The 25035-nt window shown below is 28.4% G+C and overlaps 3 protein-coding genes across 4 annotated transcripts; 2 read left to right on the plus strand and 1 right to left on the minus strand.

Annotated features, from left to right (window-relative positions):
• Positions 1-560: 560 nt before the first annotated feature.
• Positions 561-16321, plus strand: LOC132917403 (pH-sensitive chloride channel 2-like). Its single transcript, XM_060978123.1, has 9 exons — positions 561-1304; positions 5914-6103; positions 6618-6850; positions 6969-7051; positions 7812-7982; positions 8694-8849; positions 9765-9930; positions 11053-11212; positions 15779-16321. The coding sequence occupies exons 1-9, from the start codon at positions 1210-1212 to the stop codon at positions 15998-16000; spliced, it is 1476 nt and encodes a 491-aa protein (XP_060834106.1). The 5' UTR covers positions 561-1209; the 3' UTR covers positions 16001-16321.
• Positions 16322-16667: 346 nt separating this feature from the next.
• Positions 16668-21298, minus strand: LOC132917404 (maspardin-like). Its single transcript, XM_060978125.1, has 7 exons — positions 20888-21298; positions 20350-20484; positions 20182-20287; positions 18225-18351; positions 17805-17919; positions 17469-17720; positions 16668-17408 (listed from the first exon to the last, which is right to left on the minus strand). The coding sequence occupies exons 1-7, from the start codon at positions 20987-20989 to the stop codon at positions 17343-17345; spliced, it is 903 nt and encodes a 300-aa protein (XP_060834108.1). The 5' UTR covers positions 20990-21298; the 3' UTR covers positions 16668-17342.
• Positions 18385-24293, plus strand: LOC132917405 (peroxisomal membrane protein 11B). Of its 2 annotated transcripts, none has more exons than XM_060978126.1 (3): positions 18385-18706; positions 22656-22771; positions 23252-24293. In XM_060978126.1, exons 1-3 carry the CDS (start codon positions 18630-18632, stop codon positions 23782-23784), a joined length of 726 nt encoding a protein of 241 aa, XP_060834109.1. In that variant the 5' UTR covers positions 18385-18629; the 3' UTR covers positions 23785-24293. The 2 variants fall into 2 exon arrangements, with proteins under 2 accessions (XP_060834109.1, XP_060834110.1); XM_060978127.1 differs by lacking the exon at positions 18385-18706 and adding an exon at positions 21413-21907.
• The last annotated feature ends 742 nt before the right edge of the window (positions 24294-25035 follow it).

Raw genomic sequence — 25035 nt, forward strand, 5'->3', positions numbered from 1 at the left:
AATATCTAATATTTTGTTGATACTGAAATAAAATAAATATTAAAATTGAATTTTTAATTGATGTAGGTAGATTCCTTGTAAAAAGAAATATCTTCATATTATGTTTTATATGACTCTTAAAGTTAGTAAGCCTTTGTTGTAAGAATACGCGCAATTTTGGTTCAGGAATTGGCCACTTAGGTATGTTCAACCCTCCCAGTTTTTAAATCAGCAACTTTATGATTTTATAACATACATGGTTACCTATCTAGTTTTTATTTTACTAAATTAATATTATATAATAAAAACTACAAACCCATAATTAAATGAGCTGGTGTGAGGGTAAAAAGGAAGAAGTTTCTCATAGTGTAATTTAAGATCTGAATTTGTATTTCATAAGACAACTTGTTTACTTGTTTAGTTAAAACAATAGTGACTTTTGAAGAATCGAGAATTATTGAAATATAATACAAATTAAATGGGTCATAATGATATAATATGTGTCCTTTGTATTGTATATAAAATATAAATGTATAGACTGTATAGTGTATAGTAATTTTTTTAAGAGTAATACAATATTGTACAAAATTACCTGTTGATGTGCATTTAAAATAAATGATACAGGTTACCTACCTACCGCTTAGTATAAAAGATAAAACTATAAATATAACTGTTAAGTTTGCTAAGTTGCAAGAAACACGCTAAACAGTTTCAGGAATATCAAAATATTATTTATAATAAACAGTTACGTGGAATAACGTAAGTTAAGTTATACATTTTTGATAGGCGATATTATGTATTAATGATTACCCAATTCACAAAATTGCAATCGCCCAATACATATCTGACCAAAATCCGAGGTTGTAGTTATCTAATACTTCACAAATTCACGATATAAAAACCAAAAACCAATAAAAAAATAAAAATATAATTACAGGTATTATTATGACACGCATAGGTAGTTATATTCATATTATTATTATTATGTACCTATACCTTCATTCGGCTAATACGTAGTATTGCTATAACCAAGTTCAGCGCGTGATATTTTGTTTTTTCCCCTCTCGTCGGCGCGACTCGTGAACTGGTCCAAACACCTGACACTATGTACCTATACTATTAACGGCGGCCATAAAAATAATAATAATAATAGTAAAAAAAAAAAGTCGAATTCAAAATGAAAATTAGGCATATGCACACCACGACGACGTGCATACTATACACTACGGCATGTTTGCATTCGCGCTGAACATGTTTTACATAAAGTTGTACATTTTTGTTTGTGTTTTATTGTTTACCGTAGTGCTACCGTTACCGTCTGCCAAGTAAGAGTTTTGACGTATTTTTTCACTGTTTTTTTTTTTTAATTCGGCCACGTTACGCATATTATTGTTAACAAAAAATTATACAATTATATAAGCAATACCTACCTACACAGCACAATAAAAATATACTATCGCATCATTATTATTCGCACCAACTTCCTGCAGAGTAAAGCACTGTTGCGAATTTCGACGTCCGACTTGCAGTAATACAATTTTTTCTTTGCGGAAAATCACGTAAAGCTTCTGAGATTAATAGTTTATCTATATAAACGGTCCGAATGGTCGACAATATTGCGGGTCGTGAAGTGAAAACGTGCACCGTCGTCGTGATGGGTTTGAGAGTTTCCCGAGTGCGTCCCGAAATTACCCTTAGTCGATTTTTCGAGTGCGTTCCAAGAAAAAAAAAGGTCATATTTTGAAGTAGATAACCTGAGTGCGTCCACATTAATTTAGAGTTGGTTATAACCATTAACCAGGGTGCATCACGAGGAGGTAAACTGGCTTATATCCCATTAAAAAATTTGGTTATTATTATTTATTCGATTATCTTGGCTTTCAACCATTTTTTAAAATGTTGCGCGCGGGTGTACTAATATTTTATAATGTTTATAATTTAATATTTTTATTTTATTTATTTATTTATTTTTGATTGATTTTTTAATGTTATAATTTTCACATAATCCAGTGATAATCTAATTCAGTTTGGTATTTTTTTATATTATCTTCAATGAATTTAAGTTTTTCCTCGTGGCCAGTTCTAATTATTTTAGATAGGTATTAGGTAGGTATACCTATAGATTAGAATGATTAGATGTTTCTAATCGTTTGCGTTTATTTTACTTTTTAATATTTTTAAGCAAGTAATGTCATTTAATAATTGTACCTTAGTACATTCTTACGGAATATATATGGACTATTTAGCCTATAGTGCATGCAAAATATGCAAACTAACATAAAATAATATTATAGTTCCTATACGTTTTATCAGCGATAACATTACGGATGCACTTGCCACTTTGGAATTATTAGGATATACCAAAATTATTAGCAATATTATGGTGAACGCATTTGGACGATGAAAAAGGTACGATATAGAAAACGGGACACATTCAGGTGACGTCTGAAAGCTTATAGTGTTTACACCAACACCATTACACCTACTTAGCTAAGTATCTATATAGTATTTAATCATAATTATTACAGTATAGACTATAGGTATTACACGTTATCGCGTGTCCAGGTGTACTGTTGGATATTTGAATAAGTTAAGTTAGGCGCTTATTCATACTTACCGGGGCCCAAACTATATTATACTTAGCTATGATGTAACACATAATATTATATTTATTTATAGGAACATAGAAAAATATTTATTTATTTTCATAGGTTATCATTATTATTATATATCGGAGGAGGCTTCAAACATATATTTTAATATTTTAAAAATCCAATGACTATTAGGTATTTATTTAAATTAGGCACATCAATAATTTTAAAATTGACACATTTTATAATCTGTATGTATGACTATGCCTATATTCCATAGCGACATCAATAACTATATTTATACCTACTTTTTATTTTTTTCCCCTTTCTAGCAGTTTTGTCATAAAATTTATTATTTATCATGCATTTTAAGAGCTGAAGACCAAGAAAATAGGTAGATATAGACATATATATAGGTCATAGGAGTATAGGACACGGGAACTCGGTAATGAATATAGTCGTTAGTTGTTAAATTATATTATTGTATTAGTATAACAATGTTTATTTTTTGGCCACCGTTTTCTTTTGTTTAATCAAATAGAAATGCAGCCGGACAGGGTTATCGTTAACGATGTGTCGTTTATTACGTATTGACGCAAATGAAATGAATATGTAGGTTCTCGGTTAATTTCGCTTTTCTATTATTATATTTTGCATAATCTGTGCACGAAAAATACATATGTATTTTTATTATTTGTTCTCGATGTTTCAACGTACCTATATATATATTATTACTATTATGTTTGACAAATGACAGAAAACATTATATGACTTATGAATACCAATAATTTATGTATGTGTAGTGTAAGTACCAACTATAGTGTGAACTACCTATCTACAACATTTTATGTCAAAACCAAATTTCTTATTTCTTAATTATAAAACTAGGCAAACGCTCTTGACATTCGATGCTTATGTAATAGATTCTGAGCGATGAATGTAGTAGCATTGATTAATCAGTGGTATTAGTCTTACAATGTGTCTTTGTTTTGTGTGTCTACGTAGGCACGCCATTTATAGTATGAGTAGAAAAAATGCTTTGATTTTCAACTTCCAATACCTTTTCTGGTGGGAAAATGAATCTATTTGGTACTTTTAAGAGGTCGAAATTAAAAATTTCCAGTACCTATACTTTTTAAAATATTGGGAAAAAACCAAAAACAATTAGGGAAATACTTATACACAAAACTTTAGTTTTCGACAAAATTGATTTTCTTATTATTTACTAACCATAGATACTTGAAGTTGTTGAAAGCTTAGTCAAATGTTTATATAGGTGTTTTTTATACTCGGTTTAAATGTATCATTGAATATTTTATAGACATTGAAATGTTATTTTGTTTTTTTTCTATAAATATTGATAAAAAAATGTTCAGTCAGTCTAAAAGTTTGAAAATATAATACAAGGTTTCTCATAAGATGTTATCATACCTATTATATTAAAGTATTAAAGATATATTGGTACGATTTAAGTATTTGTTTTCCAAATTAGGACTAAGTTCGTTAAAATCGTGAAAATTTGTCAACTATTTTTATTGTGTTGTTAAAATGTATTTTTAGCTAGGAAAGTCTTGAAAATTAATTACAAGATTTGCCAAACGTAGTTTACTATAGTAGTATAGTATTAATATATTTGTTTTAATTTTGATTTTCTATAGAGATTTTAAGTTTAAATTTATACGAAATTATATATTTAAACGAAGAATCAAGTATAAATATGAACTATCTTTTGTTGGTTTTGATATTGCTAAATATCTATAATATTACTAATATTTTATGTCCAAATGACGTATAGAAACATCAAAAATCCAGGTCCCAAAAAGGCAAAAAATCTCAAGTCCCATGAAGTAAATTGTATTACTAAAACAAATTTGGGATACATCTATATAGTACCTATATATACCTAATTAGTAATAACTAATTATAGTCTAGAAATTTTATTTTTGTTCCTACTTACCTATACTTATATGCTACCAATATTAATGATTTATGAACATTGAACATACATAATGTATTATACATTGAAGTGTAGTTCACCGACGTAAGACGTTCAAACGTTTGTTATTGGTATCAATAAAGAACACGAGAATTGCGTGATTTATAATATTACTGTTTTATTGAATTGAACACTAATTAATTGTATATTTGCACACTAATAATTATAAGATATTCTAAGAGGCTCTGATTAAAACTATGAGAGGTTCTGCTAAGACTGTTAAAAAGATGCTCTGCTGAACAACTCGGCTGTTGCTCACACTCTAGACCAGATTCGACTGTCTGACTCCCAACAGGGCCCGTCGTCACGGTCTCTCCGAGGCTTTTAGGATGTGCTGATCTAGCCCTTTTTGGTCACGTAGACCATCGTGGGAATCTAAGTGTTCTCACACTCATTTTGCCCGAGTCAACACATTCCAACATTATATACACTAGTCTTTTGGATAATATAAAAACTTATATAACTACACGCATACACAATACGTAGATACGCACATGACCATACACACCCATACACACACTACACACATACGCACACGTGTATACATCACTACTCATATACATATATATATGCCTATACAACAACATTTATACTTAATTAACAACTAATTATTTTTATAATTATATATATACGTACTTCTTATATTATAATAAAAACTTATACAAATGTATTTAATCACTTCCATCTAATTAGCAATATATATATAGCGATTTATTGGCTTGACAAATGTGATTATTAGTCATAAATTCACTAAGTTTTTTTGTTAAAATGACCTTTTTCTATTTTTAATTTTTTTCAAAATATAGGTGTCTACTTGCATAAATTCATATAATTGTGCTCGGCAGCTGTTGTAGTACAGCTGACAACAAATATTTAGTTAGATTACCTATAAACAAGGTACCTCCGCGAAAACTTTTCAAAATAATAGTTAAATTTTATAAAACATATAAAAATGATGTATCAATAATAAGCTGCATTAATATGAATAATTCTTGTAGATAATAGATTCATAGGTATTTTACACGCAATATCGATTTCTATATTAAAAAATAAATTTTTTTATGAAAAGTCCACCTTATTGTTTAAAAATAAACGTTTATTCTAAAAAAGGCGACAAAAATGATGACCTATCCTGTACATGCTTATTGAGTGAAAATCGTATTATTAACATTATATATGGATATAGGATATGTTTCATGATTTTTTTAGTGGATATCTTGCAGGATTCAGGAAGGTTTAAAAGGGTGGCATTTCTCATCATTGCGCATGATATATAATATAATTATGGACGTTCCAATTGAATGTATTTTGTACAAAATATGTTTATCGTTTATATTTATTGCTTAGGATAAACAAAATTTGCGAAGTGGAGTACAATGATGAAGTATCGTCATCGGAGAAAATACTTCGATGGTTGACAGATCCGTGTCGGTACGACAAAACAGTAGCCCCAGGAAAACTCGTTGCGAACAATCCAATCGTTGTGTCCACTAGGATTCATGTGTATCATTTAACTTCTGTGTACCCGCGAAATCTGGTACGTTATATTTTGACGTTTAAAACTTCGGATAATATTATATAGAATTTATTTTGATACATCGAATAATTGATGACATATTTCCGTAAGTATAAGTCTGAATTAATCCATATTTCATAATCTATAATATAGCGTATACTGAACGTATAGTAGATAATAGATATATAAGTATATTACTATATATTTGAGTACAAAACCTGCAACGCATTACCTACATATACGGATATATTATATTAGAATAATAATATATTATACTAAACGGCTAAACTTAAGTTCTCTCTTGACTCTTCTGATATTTTATTTTATGATAGTGATTTATACATGGTATTGTGTATAAATATATAGACATATTGTATACGTTATTTCATCAGAAACTACTAGCTTTTTTCTGCAGGTTTTTTAATTTATGCAAAAAAAATGGTTATACTATATATACCTAATAATATTTAATATCTATAATATACAAAAATAATAATAAATACATTCATGCTTTAAACTGGGTTAATTAATATAGGACTTCAAAGTGAGGATATTGTTACAATTCCGGTGGAGAGACGTCCGATTAGCGTTTACAAATTTAGTGCCGATAGACTCTCCTGAAGTGGTGTGCCAAAAAGGAGTACTGGAGCGGATATGGATACCGAACGTGTACATTACCAACGAGAAACATTCGTTGACGGTGGCCGACATGACCGAAGACCTGATGGTCACCGTGTTACCGGACGGAACTGTGATGTTATCGGTCAGGTGCGACAGCTATAGCTGGGTTATTGACAATTAATTTTTGATTTAGTATTATATATTATTACGTTTATTGTTAAACACGTGCATTCGGTGTTCGTGGTTTACCTGTGCCGTGTTATAGGTTGAAGACATCGGTATTCTGTTGGGTGAAGCTAGGCAGATTCCCATTCGACCGCCAACAGTGTCACTTGATCATGGAAACCTGTAAGAGCATATACAACCACGTGTAACCTGTTATGTTATGATATGCGTAATATGTCGTACCTCGTACATAAAACACGTTACATTATTATATATTATGTTTATACGCATGTTTAAAACGCAAATGGGACGGGGTTATCATATGATATTATTGTGTTACATTCCACAGACGATTTAATATGGTATTATGGTTAGGATCTTATTAGTGATATCGTTCACTGCTTCGGGTCCTATATGACTTAACTTACCTCCTGAAATATCAGTATTCACGAGCGTAATTAGAATTTCTTAAAAAAATTAAGTGGTACCTATGCGAAAGTTGTTTAATTTATTTTACATCTATACCTAATGTCTAGAATTATCCTCTCATCACTTAAATGCTGACTGCAGTTTTCATTTTTTCCATTTTTGACTTTTGTATCAGTTTCCTGGACGTTCCTCCCATAGTTCCATCCTCTCTATAATATTATTTACCATGTTCCTTTCCTACTCTACAATGTAATATAAATGTAATATATATTAAAATAATATTGAGTTGCATGCATCATGTTAACACGTCTTGTCAATAAAACTCAAATTATGTACCTATTATTAATTTAACAAATTTAACTTTAAGCTTTTTTATATTTAAAAACTAGATATAATTTATTGCCTTAGCAATGCCTAGCTGTAGTTTTCTTATGTTTTATGTGACGTATGAGCGTATCGTGCATATTAAAATGTACCTGTTGTATAGTATCAGTTGTGACAAAGTTTGTTGTAGGGAGGTATGACACTACACAATTGGTGCTTAAATGGGAAGTCGAATCGCCAGTCACCGCAGCCCTCAATGATAACTCGTGGGTTCCTTATTTGACAGAATACAAATTGCTGAAAATAATACCACACAGTTCCGAACATTATGTCGAACCAATTGCTCTGGATCCAACTTCTAGTAAGTATACCTATTTAGGCATTTAGTTATTTAAGTTAAACCTATATAGATACGTCATATGTATATGTACATCTGTGTTATACATGCATTATTTATAGTTTATAGTTTATACTATTATAATATAGAATTTGTGAACGATGCTGTCAAGTACTAACACCAGTCGAAATTCGTAATTATCTACCTATATCAATTTCTAGAAAAAATTAACCGTTGTAAAATCAACTTGATAGCTGTACAAATATATTGCCAATAATCTAACCAACAAATATGAATACGATTCACCATTTTCTAATTGTACCAAATATTTTGTTGCACACAATTTCCATATCATAAATATTTGGTTTGAGACAATACCCCGTAAAAATATATAGCTAGCATTTAAAAAAATCATTTTCACTCATCGACGTTCAGTCATAAAACTGATCAAGTGTATTATCTAGAAAGCCAAAACTATACTACATTACAATTGCGTTTTAATTTAGCTGCATAATGTAGTATGCAGACAATGTACCCACTGCATTGCACAACAAATTATGAATATATGGTCCATCGTATATTATATATTATACTATATAAAGCCTTATTAATTCCTGTACGTGTACCTACTGTATTTATGTCTATGTAGTACCTATACTTTTATAAAATATAAATGTATTGTATAAGTTAATAGTTAACCTGCACTATTAACCAAGTACACTTGTCTCGTTACAGCTTATCGTTACACGTCGTTAACGTTAACGTTCCTACTGGCTAGGGAGTACGGGTTCTACATCATGGATTACTATATGCCGGGCATATTGTTGGTGACGATTTCGTGGGTGTCGTTTTGGATGGCACCCGACGCGACGCCTGCACGTGTGGCCATCGGTACGTTTTAATAAAAGAATAAAAAATCCTACAGATTTAATTTGAACGCGTGGTGACCGCGGCAACGGACAAACGCACAAAGCTGAAGGATGTGTTTTCAGCAGCGTACACAGGGGGGGAGGGTATTAACTCCAAGTGAATTATTTCACTGCCACCACTGTCCACCATTGACTTTTTTCATTATATCACATAAATAACAGTGATTAATGTTTGGAAGGGTTAATCATTTTAATCAAGGTAAAACAATAGTATTTGTGTTAAAATGGAATTAAAGACAAAACACAAACTTTACGTATTCACACATTACCTATATACCGGATACACTGCTGCAGTGCTGCGTTACAACTGTCAGTGTCGGTAAACAATACATTGTAAACTACCATCACTGTGGCAGTTATGTGTCATACGTGCTATATGCTGGACTTATATAAATTTATCATACCTGAAACTGTATTCTGATTTATGTTAACGAAAAAAAAAAGTGCATTTTATAAGTCTGTAGATAGTTAGTACTGTATTATAATACTGACCGCGAACTAGTTGGCCAATGATGTATGTATTATATATATCAATAAATTAAGTATACGATTATCGTAAGTTATTGTTGGATTTATAGGTACCTAGTGTATCATTTGATGTTCATTTGTTTATTACGAGTACAAATATTAATATATTTAAAATTAAATAATTAACGAATATTTTTTTATGTATCTATAGGCTATAATAGTAAAAAACAAACTTATAGAGCAGTGGAAAATATTCTTCTTATAAGCCTAGCCCTCTTCCCTACTCTCATCAGAAAATTACCACGTACGCCACTGTCACCGCTGCGTGTTTTAATCTGGTGTTTAATATGTATACGCACTTATGATAATTATTTAACTATGACACCATAATGGTTATATAATATTGCAGGTACAAGTACAATGCTCACATACTTTCAGCTGGGTATCGACACGGGCTCCAAGTTGCCCAATGTGTCTTATATTAGATCCAACGACTTGTGGTTTATCGTGTGCACTGCGTTCATATTCCTCTCGTTGGCCGAATTTGCATTTGTCAACACAATATGGCGATACGGGTGAGTGTATGATGTACATCTGTGTGTTGACTGCTTCTGCTGAACACAGACTTTTTTTTAGAGGAGAAGCGAATGCTTTTAAGCAAATTCAAGGTTTAGATGTTGGTTAGAGAAAATCAGTATGGAGAGTGACGTAATTTTGGCTAAGTAATGAAGAGGGCGCTCCTATCTAGAGAATATTTTAAGGAACAAAACTATTTTATCATGCATTTTACCTAGCCCTATTATTATTATTATTTTTTAAATTTATATGTGTTTGGTGTTATCGATTTATTCCTCTAATCGAAAATATCCTTTGAATTGTTATGCATAATGACATAGTGTAAGTTATTTCGATTACGCAAGCAAAATTATTTATTGAGAAATTGTGTTTTCATGATACAATGAAAAACATTGTATAGATATATAGATAAAACCATTAGGCATATTATAATTTCTTCGAAGGTGGATGCAAATATGCGATCTCTACGATCACTTTCAATTGTTCACTTACACGTCAATCTTCAGTAACAAATTTTTGTACATTTGCTGTGAAAACCCGTGTTGCAGGCAATGCAGGGTATATTGCGTATAGTTAAAAATGTTAAAATTGAAAAATATCTGAGCTTATAATTAGGGGTTGAAGCATATAATTTTGGCAGCCGTTGAGCCATAGTTCTACGAACAATCCGTGTATAGTTCACACCTTCGAAATACAAAAACTGCATTCTATATTGCAAAAATCAATTTCTAGTATTCTATATTTTTACACGTGTACTGCGGTGTAGCCGTTTGTTACAAAATCATGTAATATGCATCATTATACATATAAATATTAACATACTTTCACCGTTACGCATAAAAGAGTAAAGTCATGATTGCATTTTTTCTTTTAATGAATGAAGTGCTGTGCACACATCTGTAATACATAAATCTACGTACGTGTATCGAATCTTTAGACGAATTAGCTGTAGTATCGATGTAGGATATATACACGCAATACATTGCAGATATGGTACGCTACACCAGATATATATTAGCTAGGTAGGTTATTGTAGGTACCCATTAATAAAAAATAAAAATATAAAATATTATTAACTACGGACAAGAAGACATGAAAATTTGGTATCGTTATTTTTTTAGGTGTCACCCTGTCAAGTTGAAAAGCAAATCCAATAAACAAATGTTTAAGTCATCGATCAAAGCGAGCAAAATGTCCAAGGGGATAGTCAATAACGACCAAGCGCAACAAACCATCGCAGCTGGCGGTTTATTTCACGACGGAAGAAGGTTGCAAGGCAATGTAAAGTATAAACCTATCAAAGTATATATATATATTTTCTCACATGTAAAATAATAAATCCTATAGGTATATCGTATATGTACGTTATATCCAGTATAATAGGTAGGTCGCGTCGAGTTGTTCTTTATTGTTGTCAATTTTGTCGTTGCCACATGGGCACGTGGCTTGTTTTTGTGTACCTACCTAAAATATTGTTATAATATTATGCAATCGTGCAACGTCGGAAAGATTTCCAGATGGGCTGTGAGTTTGTGACTCGTGACACACAAGTTTTTTTTATAAATACGCATGTAGAGCCTCTGAATGGAATTCCATTCTTCGAGATTGCAGCTGTACCGTATATAATACATTATCTACGTATAATGGGTAGAACCTCGGAGATATACGTATAGTTGCATAACTGCATAAGTATGATTGTATGATATGCTGATATATATTATATAGGATGATTCACTAGAAATGCTTACCCTATTTTTTTCTTCAATAATGCAGTTATTTAAAATATGATTTTTGAAATTTTTGAATATACATTTAGTCCATATTTTAAAATTTTTAAGACTTGGGAGTGTCGTAAGGAAATACAAACTTTTATTTTGAAAATAAGGACTGCTCTTGCCTACTAAAAATTATCTAATGGATTATTTTTCTGAAATGTTGATGTATCAAAATTTGATCGAGTAGTTTTTGAGTATGTGTACTTAAAGGAATAAGTCCACGATGACGGATTTGGAAGATGTAGGGGCTATGGTGACTTGAACATTTTAGTATGTACCTAATTCATAATAATCTACCAATATTTATAATTTATAAAAGTGGTACAAGTATAATTGTACAAATATTATAAATCCAATATTATTACATACATTTTGTAATTTTATACAATCATTTTTTTGGACTTTTACTTTTATAATTAATATTTAAATAATTAAGAAACTATTTGTATGGATTTTGAATTATGTTCTAAAATATTATTCACATAATAATTTACAATAAAAGGAAGTGAGGGGGGGGGGGGTTATATTTGAAAAAATAAAAGTTTGTTAATAAAAGTTTGCTATAGAAGTACATGACATTTTTTAAGTAATAGACTGCAGTAGGTATAAAAAAAATCTCATGAATTTGATCTTTAAATGTATTTAAAAATTCCAAAAATCATAATCTAAATAAATTTAAATTCTGATTTTTGGACATTTAATTCAAATGAATAAATGGGATTGAGTATACTTGGGTCTTGGGTTATCATTCTGTATGTATAATGTAAATGTATAGGTATATTATATACAATACGACGTCATAAAAGTATACTTTGTAGTTGTAACTATAAAATGTGCAAAGATAGTTTATTAAAACATCAAATTTATAATAATTGTATTATAAAAATATTTATTAATTTTATAAAACAAAATGACTAGAAGTCATAACTTATGACTAACTGCTTAAGTTATCGTATGGCTCATAAGATAACTTAAAACTTTTCAATGTATTTATGTTAATTTTAATTACCATATTGATTAGTATACTCTTTAAATTGAAGATTTATTTGGCATTCCTATTATATTTTATATTTTACAAAAGTTCTGTTGAAATGATGAACTGTTTATTGTGTAGAATATTATACAATAATTAAAAAACATTAATTATCGATGTTATTACTTATTAATTAGTACCTAGGTAAATATAAATATATGAAAATATAATAATACATATTATAAATTTATAACCCACATAAATACTCGTATAGTCGTATATTGACACTCGATTATTGTTGCAACTGCAAGTTACTATACTAGTTATGTACATTATTACATTAAAATTGTAAATCCTGCAGTTACAAGATACAATATACTCGGAAAATTTTGACTTATTATAAGTTACAGCTACAATAACTTATAGTTGCTAATTAAGTTACAAGTAACTTAATTAAAGACTAAACAATTATAAATAATGTTAATTTCTTCAAATAAATAATGTCAATAATGTCATTGCTAAATATATTTTACTTGTAGGTTTGAAGAGTTAATGAAAAAATATTTTATGTAAATTATAAGTTGTTAAGTAATAACTAAAATAATTTAAAAGTTTATTAACATCGGAATGTATTAAAACATTTAAAACTGCTATTCGCTCTTTCCAAAGCCTCCCTAGTCTTTTTTCTCGCCGTACTACTGCCTGCTGATACTGATATTTCATATAGGTAGGTGGGTATCTATTATAGTTGACGCTCTCAATCTATCTATATATCAATCTCACTCCATGTTCCAACTTCCCAGTCTATCCAATAATAAGGAATCACCGTCTTTTCTACGTTCTATTAAATTCCACTTCAAATGGTAACAAACTATAATAGCAATATTGTTCTACACACATTACATATTTACATAAAGACAGAATACTGTGCAAGTTTAACAAATTATTTTAGTTATTTTGTTAACTTTAATTACTTTACGTTACACGTGTTTGTGATTTTTATCTATATTTCATCGTTCACAATCCGACTGTGTCACTAAGGATGACTATCGCTATATTATCTATCTACATGTTATAAATTGTACAATTTGTCAAATGCTACCTGACGTCAAATAATAAAATAAATAAAACACTGATTAAAAAATATTACAAAATGTTAAAATGCAATGACTAATATTTATTTGGACGTATATAGTTTGAGCATATATATTATTTAAATTAAATAAATGTACAACAAATTAAAAACTATAATATAAAATTATGTTGACTCGAATAGACGAGTACGAAATACACTTACACACTAACAGTAGACTTATTCGCCAATATTACAAAATCATTTATAATTTATGTTATAAAAAATACATTTACTATTTAAAATAACTGATAGATATTTATTTCTGTAAGCTTGTAATATATCCTACTAATATAAGTAATATAACTAAAAACTGAAAATAAATACAAAATAAGTAGACGTAGGTACTGTAGGTCTGTAGATAAGTGTTATAAATACTTTTTTCAAGTATTTAAAATACGTTTAGTTTATTAATAAATTAAGGTTAGTAATATTCACACTCAATAAAACTATAATTATTGGAGTGAGTAACTAAATTTTTCGAAAAAAAAAATTAAAAGTAGTAAAGAATGTTAAGATAATATTAAAAATACTTCATGCTGGAAGTATTTAAAAAAGTATTTGAATACTTTTAACTCAAATACACCACAATACAAATACTTATAGTATTAGTCATTGTATGAAATAGAATATTGACACATATTATATTTAGATTTGAATGAATATTAAACTTTAAATAGATAAAAGTGATATCGGTATTGACGGTATTTTTAAAAAAAGCTATCATAATAAAATGTTAATTACCTACATAAATAAGATTTATTTTCAATTAAAAAAAACTATATATATTTTGTATCGATCAATTATTTTATATGTTTAACTTTAGATTTTATTTAAAATTATAAATAGTTACATTATAATGTAGGTAACTTGAAAACTACGTACCTAACTGATTACAAGTTACAAATGTAACTAGGTTACGTAACTGTTATACGTCATCACTCATTATGTAGCTGATAACTGGCCAAGCCCAACCCTGTAGGTATATTAATATTGTATATTTGTAGTTTGTACCAAAAATTTACAATACAAAGTATATAGTATTATTACAGTACCTAAGATGATGGGTGTGACTATGACAGTACCTATTTCAGTTTCCATAAAGATTAAAGATTCCGCGTTATGTACATACCTATGTCCTATTAGAGAGAGAGAGAGAGAGAGTTTAGGGCTTGACTATAAAGTATATACCCATATACATGTTTACATATTATATGACATTTATTTAATGACTATATTATACAATTATAATAATATACAAGTTTAGACTGTTAGAGGCTCTGGTGTTCTGCTATAGTTACAACTATAGTATCTTAGGTACATTTATTATGTACCTATTTCAGTTGCGTTGCTACACATACAAAAGCTCTCCCGAGCCCCCGAGGCAAAATAATTTGTCACCCCTAAATTAATAGAATTATAACTGTTTGTCGCATAAACAGATACTGTGAGCACCCAAAATACGTTTACGTTTCGAGGCAACTGTCTCTGTTGCCCTATCGGTAACTATGTCACTAATCCACCTAGCTATTATCTACCTATTTAGTTTCACTATAATGACGTGTGTTTATTTTTAATTATTTTTTTTTTTTTTGCTTGTCAGTTGTTGTCATTTTTCGATAAACAAAAAATGTTTTAATAAATAATTTGAATTATTGGCACATTACAACTTTATATTCATAAACATTTATGGTTCGATCATACATAGGGGATTGACCTCAATTATGTACCTAGGTATTTTAGACCAAAATTAAAAGACTATACGGAGTAAGTATCTACCTAACTATTTGATGTCCTAGCTTCCCCTATCAATGTGAATATAAATTAATTTAAATTGTATTCTGCGGTCTTGAAGCGTTTGTAACTTAACCTTCCTACTATTTATGTATACAAATTACGGTTATAAACTTAATAAATAATAATGAATACATATTATATTTAACTGATGGTTGGTAAATTATTTTAAGGGTACAACAGAATTGAACGCAGAACTGCCCTACACGATGGAAATGAAAGCGATGGGCAAGGTAAAATTCAAAGTATCTGAAGAATCAGCACGTCAATTGCACGGGGGTTTAACGACTACGGCCCAACAGATTTCGATTTGGATTGATGAGAAGAGTAGAATCGTGTTCCCAGCATCGTTCATTTTATTTAACGCAGTATATTGGAGCCTATTGTGGGTTTAACAAAATTTTGACGACCTATGGAAATGGTTGTATGGAAACACCTTTATAACGTGAAACGAGAATTTCGAAGGGAAATTCGATGGGACTGTATAGGTATGCCGGTAACCTGCCATCCGCAATATTCTATGAAGGACAAATGTAAAATTTGGTATAGGTACCGTATGCATATATTATAAAATACTATTAACTTTGTTTAAATGTAAATATAGTTAAATATTAAATACTAATTAAATCCTCGCCTATGAACTAAACAAAATATTGTGTATACCTATTGTGCTTGTGGATTTTTAATGTCATGAATATATTTATTACTTTTTTAAACTGTTAACATAAATCATTGATGTTAAACCTGCTCACATATTATTTTGATAAAATATTAAAATATTATTAATGCTCAATTAATAAGTACCTAATAATGAAAACATTTATTCTTTGTGGTACATCCTTATTAGTCATAGGCCTCTTAAGAAAGTAAATAGCTTAGGTGGTACTATTACTAAATAATAGTAAATGTTATAAATTATATTTCTACGATTTACAAGAACCAGAAATGTCAATATAGATAGAAAAAAAGATTATTACAATCAGTTAAATGACTTTTTTATGTCTACAAAAAATCGCAGGTACCTAATTAAAAAATAATAGTATACATACATAAAACACACAATTCAAAAATAAATTGGCTATATTGTATCAAAATAATAATGGTACAAGATTTGTATTCACAGTAAATTATTATATAAATAGTAAAAATATTAAGTATAAAATATATCACCACATATGCTTGGAGTATGTAAGAGTATTCAATTTGTTTTAATCAAGAAAAAAGGTATAACAATATATAAATATTATATTAAATAAAAACAATTGAAAAACTACATCAAATTAAGTTTAAAATAAAAAAATATCGCCGCATAAAATATAATTATGTTGTGTATTTAATCACGGTCTTTTGTGATTTTAATTAGGACAACACAGAGTATTTATGTACATAAAAAAATAATGTATAAGAATTAAAATTTGAACAATGTATCCACTTTATGAATAATATTAGTATTTACTAAAAGGTTGTTAGCACCAAAGTTGTAAAATATGGTTCTTGGTTTTTTTTTTAAGTAAATGTTTCACATATAATATTAAGAGTAATTTTAACAATAACGAGGTTTTGATTTTATAAAAATATAACATAGATAAAACTAAAAATTTTACTGTCACTAAATGTAATTATATATATTATGTATTTATGAACAGGCCAAACTTTTTCATAGCACACTTTTATTAAGCAAGTTGGTCAGTAATAATGTATAAATATTGAGCAGTTTTTGGTGATACATTATTTAAATTATTCTGTATTGGGAATGTTATCACTTGCACTGAAAGGAGTACCATCATACTTTCTCAAATGTATCTAAAATATATAATTTTAATGTAATATACTCTGGAAATAATACCGGCAATGTATATTTACCTGCAAGTGTAAATTCACTTCATCACTGCGACTTAGGTATGGGAAATTACCACCAGACTTGAGTTGAGCCAGTTTAGCATCAGGATATTCCTGGTAAATTTTCTCCTTAATGGGTGACCCTAAGGCGTAATCATCAAATACATCCATAAGGGTGACACTTTTTAAGCCTCTCATCAGTGATGTATTAACACGGCTATTTAAACAGTTCATGGTTAAACGAGATGCTAGATCAGCCTGTGATAATGATTCAATCTAAATTATAAAAATACAATAATTATTTTTCATAAAAATTACTTTGCTCTAATTAGATGAGACCTAGGGTATTAAGCTAATTACCAGTTCGACCATAAAATCTATTGAATCCATTATTTGTGTATCGTAATATGTTTCCCTCGATGAAAAATTAGATAACACCATTTTTCTGAGCACCATTGCAGGCAAAATCCAGAACCTAGAAAGTTTTAAAAGTAAAAAATCATCATTTATAATGAGTTAAGAGAAATAATTATTTTTAAAGTAAGCAAGTGTGTTTTCGTTTTTTTATAAAAAAATAATTTTAATAGAATATTAAATAGTTATTTAGCTATTTAAGTAATAGCTAAAGCTAATAAAAACTTATATCTTCTTCTTATTATTTTTTTTATGACATTAATGCATTAAGATAAAAAAAAAAACATAAATTTAGAGACATGTACTGTTTACATACAAGTACTAACTAATAATGTTTATATAACATAAAAACAAAATTCAACTTACAAAACAGCAGCATCTTTATATTTGAATATTGATGTATCAGTAAAAGAGTTGCATAAAAATAGTGACACAACTCTAGGCTGATGTACAATTGTAGAAAACTCCACAAACTTTTGTGCCAAAAATCCACCTAAACAAGAATATAAAATTACTGAGAAATGTATAATTCAAATAAATGGTAACTATGCAATCTTTATGTTTATTTTTACTCATTTTTCTCATTTTTACTTTTAGCGCCGTTTAATCTCGTGAACAATAGCATATAGTTTCTATGCTTATCTATGCTGCTGTAATGTACATAATAAAAACTAGCAACCTGAATAAAATTGGTAACTATTATATTATGTTCAAAGCATGTACACTCATTATTAGTGATGCAACTTTTGTTTGAAGACACATAAAAAAGAAATGGAGACTGAATGCTTAGAAATGAAACCCCATAAAAAAGATATAGACTCCAGAAAATATCTTATATTCTGGTTGAGGTAAGAAATTTAAATATTAATTATTAATCATTAAGTATAAAAGTGATTGATTATTTTCATTTAGGATTTTTTTTAATCAATGAAAACTATAGATTGCTATTATATATATTTTTTTAAATATTAAGTCATTTTGTACAACTAACTAACTATATGATAATACACACGTAATTAGTATACATTTGTCAATATTCTGTACAAATTAAGATATAAAATATAAATAATGCATGTAAGCAATAATTCTGATGTTTTTGATATATTGAATAGATATGTTTTAATTATATCTAGAATAGGTATTATGATAATTATTAATTACTATGAAAGTTTAAATTAATTAATATGATTTTTAAGACATTTTATTATTACCAAATGTTTATTTAATCTCATAAAATTACAAATAATTATAATAGTTTGATAATTTTGATAAAATAAAATAAAATATATGCTCTTACAAATATTATTTAAGTTTAATTATTAAAGCTGAAATTGAAATCAATAGTACATGGATTAATTATTAAAAAACCAAAGACAAATTATTTTAATTTATACCAAAGGTATCTTTACAGATTTTTTCTGAGAAAAGGAGTATGACATTTAACATGATTAATATATATATTTTATAAGTAAAAATATTATGTACATTTGTACAAGAATTCTGTAATAATCTCTTATTTTGTTCTGCTTAACAAAAACTTTTTTAATGTTAAGGTATGTATTTATTATATATTTTATTGTGGTAACAATCTAATTTATAAATAATATAGCTCATATAAATAGTTGATTAATAGTTATTAAACATGAAAATTAAACTATATATCATATACTATATTACAATAATAAATGTATGTTTTAAAAACAATTATAAATAGTATTTTATTATCACTATACTAAGTTAATTTTGGTAGGTTGATTAGTAGCACCTTTTAATTAAATTTTCTCTGTATTATCTACTCTCTTAAATGATGTCCCCAGTTTTTATGTCAGATAATTTTCAACAACTAAAAAATGCTAGTAAAGTGCATTAATATATCATGTGTTTTTTTTAATAAAAATTTACATACATTTTTACAATTCATTAATGGCAACACTTCTGAAATTTATGCTGTACATAGCATTTATGAATAATTAATTTTTTTTTTGTATGGGCACTGGACACAGTATAAATATGCTACATCAACAAATTATAAGCTACATTGGTTATAATGAAATAAGACGTGAAGATAATTTCCCTTATAATTTCTCATGTAGTATTTTCATTTATACATAAATTATATTTTTAACGGTTTAACTGTTTAAGTTGTATTTAGAGTTACCCATCAACAATATTAACCATTGTTTTTTCATGGCGTCATTCGTATTACGGTAAAATTGCATATATTTTTTCAATTACTATTATGGTTGCTAGTCAGTATAGTATATAGATAAGAATTAATTAATGTGTGCTATTATTTTGAAAACTATCATAACTATTTAATTACCTAATGAAGCACCAAATAAATGCACTTGTTTAATATCCATATGATCCAATAGTTGCATGAATCCTTCACACCATTCAGTAACACTCCAATAAGGTGGATTTTCAGCCTAAAAAAACACAACTAGACTGTTGAAGAATTTTTAGTAAGTTAATAGGGTATCGCACATACTGATATGACTCGGTAGCCTTTTGAACTGAGCGTTAGCAACTGTTTGAAAAAGACTTCGGCTCGACCGCTGACCGCATGCAAGAACACTAATGGGGTCTCAACTGAACGAGGTCCCGTGTCGTACACTCTCCATCCCTATAACAATTAGATTTAAAATAATATTGTAGATAACAGATTATAATTTATAAGCATTAATTAATATTGTAATTTGTAAGATGATATCGACTATAGTAGGAGGTACCTGTTATATTATTACATTCAAACTTCTAAATACCGGACACCCTTGGTCGCTGAAATTTTGTCTGCTATTCGGAGGTGTCCAATGTTTAGAGAAGTGAGTTTGCTCCCAAGAAATATCCAGTATTTGGAGGTGAGGGGAAGTTTCATCGGATGTTATTATTATGTCAAAGGTGCAAACTCGGGTGCAAATGATGAAAAGTGCAAGTGCAATAAGACGTTCAAGTGGAATAAAAGGTGCCATAATGTATGGTAGTAGTGATAATATTGAAAAAAAATAGTAATAGTAAAATGTGAAAACCTTATTTGCGCCGGTATCGTCCAATATGATTTGTTTAAGAGGCACGTTGCACCTGAAGCTCGTGTACTCCGGCGAACGAAATATCTGACTGGAGAAGCTCATCGTGTGTCGTCTTCAACAATAATAATTATTATTTCCGTCCATCATCACATCGATTTGGAACAAGAAATGAGAATGTTTTCTACTACACATACGCAAGCGACGCGTAAAAACAACCTGTTGCTCAACTATCGTAGCGGCAAAAATAACATAAGAATAATAATAATAATAATAGTCGAAAGACGTCCTATATACAATATAACAGCACAGAAGTGTAATCTACTAATATTATTGTGTAGTCGGCAGTCGCCAAGGTGTATATAAATATTATAATATATGGTATAAATACACCTTTCCACCTTGGAAGTAGCGTAACAATTTACTATATATACCGCTAGCTTACTATTGTGGGATAGGTAGAGTGGGGGGGGGGAGCGCGACTGCGAATTGTGATTAGACGGCACGAAAAAGCGTAAACAACGAGTGTTTGGGTGATAAACATTTTGGGACGTTATCTCGAAATAATTACAAAAGTTGTGCGTAAAACCCCGCCGTTAAGACTTTTCCGAAAAAAGGAATAATAATTATTGGAATAAATGAATAACATTAATATTTACTTATAATAACGATGACGGTCGTCGAATGAAAATTGACGACGACGATTGTATTATTATGTACAATTACGGTAGAATATTATTATAAAATGTGTATAGTTTGTGAGCTGCTGGTAATGTCGTACAACTCTTCCCGGAAACAGTGGAAATGGTTGTGCGCGGTTTATTGTTTTTGACGTCCGTTTTTGCACTTTCGTCTCTGGATCAGCGCTGATTAGAAGACTTTCCGCAAATATAATATCCATTCGGAATCTAACTTCTGTTATTTTCACTAGTCACTTTCCGGTCCTTTCAGCGTGTACGGCTGAAATATGAACTTCGTCATCGATCTGAACAACAAGACAGCCGGCCGCGACAGAATAGCGAGGTACTTTTTGAATCGAATCGATATTGTTAGTTATTACCGTTTTATTAGCGTCATTGGCGTCCGTAAAGAACCTCCCGAACAGCGAGCGTACGTGGGACGATTCAGAAATTCAAAAAAAAATTAAAATGATTAGGTTTCAAGTTTCAATGGTTTCATAGTCAATTATTGCGTACCAGAATTCTTTGTTTCCGAATCGTTCGTTTAAGATGATGTTGCCACACGATTGTTTTCTCTCTGGCCAACACAACATCTCATGACAAACCTTTGTTCAGCAGAACTAGCCTTACCGTTGCTAGCTTTAGTATTACAGAGGATTTGACTATTATTAAACTTGAAACATAAATTATCTACCTTTATTTTTATTTTGGCCTTATACAATATTTCATGTATCATGCAAATTTTTAGCACCGATGTACAATTTTACAATTTAAAAATGTCCATGTCTTGCTTTAAAATGGAAAAAGTAAACAAACTAACATCATATAGTTGGTTCTACTTGCACATTTACATTTATACTTAATACATTTTATAACTCCTTTTTATAGTTATTGGTTAATATTAATTTTTGTTTTTGATGACTAGTGCAATATTCTCCTTCTCTATGGATGAGAGGTGCACACAATATCACAAGAAATTTTATATGTTAATTAGATATTGAAAGCATCAAAAGAAAAGTGATAATAGTTTATAAAGATGTATTAGTATATAATATGTATTTGAAATGGATATAACTGTTTTTTTTTTCCAGGTTTGTACAATATGGTTCAAAAACAACATGGCATTACATGGAAAAAAATGACTTTGATGACAAATCGATTGAAAAATTCAAACAACTTGAACAATCCTTGGCAGCTTTTCGTAAAGGTAAATACCATTTAATTTAATTCTTTATTTTTCCAATATGTGTACTTAAAAAAAATAATTATCATTCTTTTAATTTTTCATAAGAAATATTAAATATTATATAATATAATATTATATTGTATATTAAATATACTTAGTTTACAATGAATATAAACGATTCCTATACTTGCTGTATGTACCTTCTAGAGAGATAGTAATTATTTTATTATGTAGTTTTATATTTCTAATTTTATGGTAGGTATTTATTCTTTATTGTTAGGCTTAGCTTTTAATTGTCTTATAAGTATTAATAAGAGTATTTACATTTTGATTAATTGAAATTATTATTACAAATTAAAATGTATAAAAATAATCAATTAAGATAAATACAACACATTTTTAACTATTAATTATACAAGACATTTTGTATTTTACCGTTTTTATATGAACTGAATTGCATATTAATTATTATAATTACTAATAATAATTTTTTTTTTACAGTATTGAGATTTGGCCGCTTTATCGATTCATTGCATACTGCATTGCGGACTGTTAATCATTCAGATAAAACTATTAGGTTTTGTGTGACATTTTCAAAGATAGCGCATTCTTTGTATTTGTTTTGTGATCATTTTTTGTGGTTAAGTAAAAATAACTTAATACAAATAAACGCATCAAGATGGGGTCAAACTGGCAATAAGTATTGGTTACTATCTATAGTTTTGAATCTTGTCAGAGATGCAGTGGAGTTAAATAATTTATTTAAGTCAATTCTGAAAAAAAAAATTCTAAACACTTTGAATAGAAAAGTAGCTCCTAAAGATGTTTTCACTGGTGAAGCAGTTCAATTTGTTCGTAGTCATAAAGACTTATTAATCGATACTGTAAAAAATAGCTGTGATGTAATGTTACCATTGACAAATTTAGGATTTATTAGGTTAAGTCCAGGCACAATAGGCGTAGTTGGTATGATATCATCAGTGCTCAGTTTGTACACATTAATAGACCAGAAAGCTAAGTTACCTTACACGTGAGTTATTTGTTGTCATTTAAATTTACTTTTTGATAAATCAATAAATATCAAAACAAGAATTAAATTTTAATTTGGATATAATATGTATCAACAATTTTATTTTTGCATTTTTTTATCAAATCATTTATTTTTACTAATTTATTTGTATATTTTATACTTGAATAAATAAAAATCAACTTTAAAATGTAAAACTTAAATTGTGTATGAATTTAGTGAAAAAAAAATCTTGTTATTTTTTTATTTTTATGATAAATGTTAAATAATTTGTAATTTTATAATTATCATTTTGTTTTTGTTTTTTTTTTTTATATAAAATTATTAAGTATTTAATAAAATTATAAGTCTGTTAGAACATAATTTTGTTGAATGTATTCATGGGTTTCATTGGGTTTTTATGGTATTTGGACTGGGAGGTTTGTGATTGACCTATTGAATAATTTAATTTATGTGAATTTAATAATTAATTTAAAAACAAGAAGAGCTAATAAAATGAATTGTTAATTATTTTCATTTATTAGTTTTCATTTTTATTTCTATACTCCTATCCAATCAAGAGTGCATTGTATTTCTTTTATAATGCGTTAAATAAATTAAAAGTTTAAATTTTATATTATTGTTTTGGTTAAACCACATTATAAAATTTATATGTAATATGTTATGTAAGCAGTGTATAATAAAATTAATGTAAACACTAGAACTTTATCATTATATATAAACATTTTATTGTTCTTTTCTGTTTAAATAAGTCAGTTTTAGTAAAACTACTAATCAATAGTAAATAGTACAAGATAAAATTAAAAATTTTTTCCAAAAATGCATTTTTAATGTAATATCATACTATAATATATTAATTATTTGAAACATAATAATATGGTTAAATTTACATACATTGTTAGGAAGATGTTTTTGATTTAGCAGTTCACTAGAAGACCTAAAAAATATTTTTGCAAAAATAAAATCACAGGTTTTTTGATTTAAGCATTACTAGACCAAAATACAAGTTTTAAAATTGTGGAAAATTTACTAAGATGTTATAAAGGAATTGTTTTATGTAAATATGTAAGTATTATTATACCCATAACATACACACGTGTTAAAATTGTAATTTGTATAAAAAAAATTGTAAAAGTTTAAAATATTATATACATAGGAATATAGGATCATTATACCAAAATTATGAGGGATCCTAGTTAAGCATCTCATATTGCAATGTCGAACAAATTATTTATTTTCATGTTCTTTTATGTATAAT

The sequence above is a fragment of the Rhopalosiphum padi genome, chromosome 1, assembly GCF_020882245.1.
Source record: "Rhopalosiphum padi isolate XX-2018 chromosome 1, ASM2088224v1, whole genome shotgun sequence".
In the NCBI taxonomy this organism is placed as follows: Eukaryota; Metazoa; Arthropoda; class Insecta; order Hemiptera; family Aphididae; genus Rhopalosiphum; species Rhopalosiphum padi.

Bases quoted from the DNA above. Each gene is read 5' to 3' on its own strand.
- LOC132917403 (XM_060978123.1), top strand. From the start codon at position 1,210: ATGTTTGCATTCGCGCTGAACATGTTTTACATAAAGTTGTACATTTTT. The intron at 1,305-5,913 runs GTAAGAGTTTTG...TTTATTGCTTAG, and splicing joins CTACCGTTACCGTCTGCCAA to GATAAACAAAATTTGCGAAG. The intron at 7,052-7,811 runs GTAAGAGCATAT...AGTTTGTTGTAG, and splicing joins TCACTTGATCATGGAAACCT to GGAGGTATGACACTACACAA.
- LOC132917405 (XM_060978126.1), top strand. From the start codon at position 18,630: ATGGAGACTGAATGCTTAGAAATGAAACCCCATAAAAAAGATATAGAC. The intron at 18,707-22,655 runs GTAAGAAATTTA...TTTTTTTTCCAG, and splicing joins TATCTTATATTCTGGTTGAG to GTTTGTACAATATGGTTCAA. The intron at 22,772-23,251 runs GTAAATACCATT...TTTTTTTTACAG, and splicing joins CTTGGCAGCTTTTCGTAAAG to TATTGAGATTTGGCCGCTTT.
- LOC132917404 (XM_060978125.1), bottom strand. From the start codon at position 20,989: ATGAGCTTCTCCAGTCAGATATTTCGTTCGCCGGAGTACACGAGCTTC. The intron at 20,485-20,887 runs GTTTTCACATTT...TAATTGTTATAG, and splicing joins ACGATACCGGCGCAAATAAG to GGATGGAGAGTGTACGACAC. The intron at 18,352-20,181 runs GTAATTAAATAG...ATTCTTGTTTAG, and splicing joins TTTATTTGGTGCTTCATTAG to GTGGATTTTTGGCACAAAAG.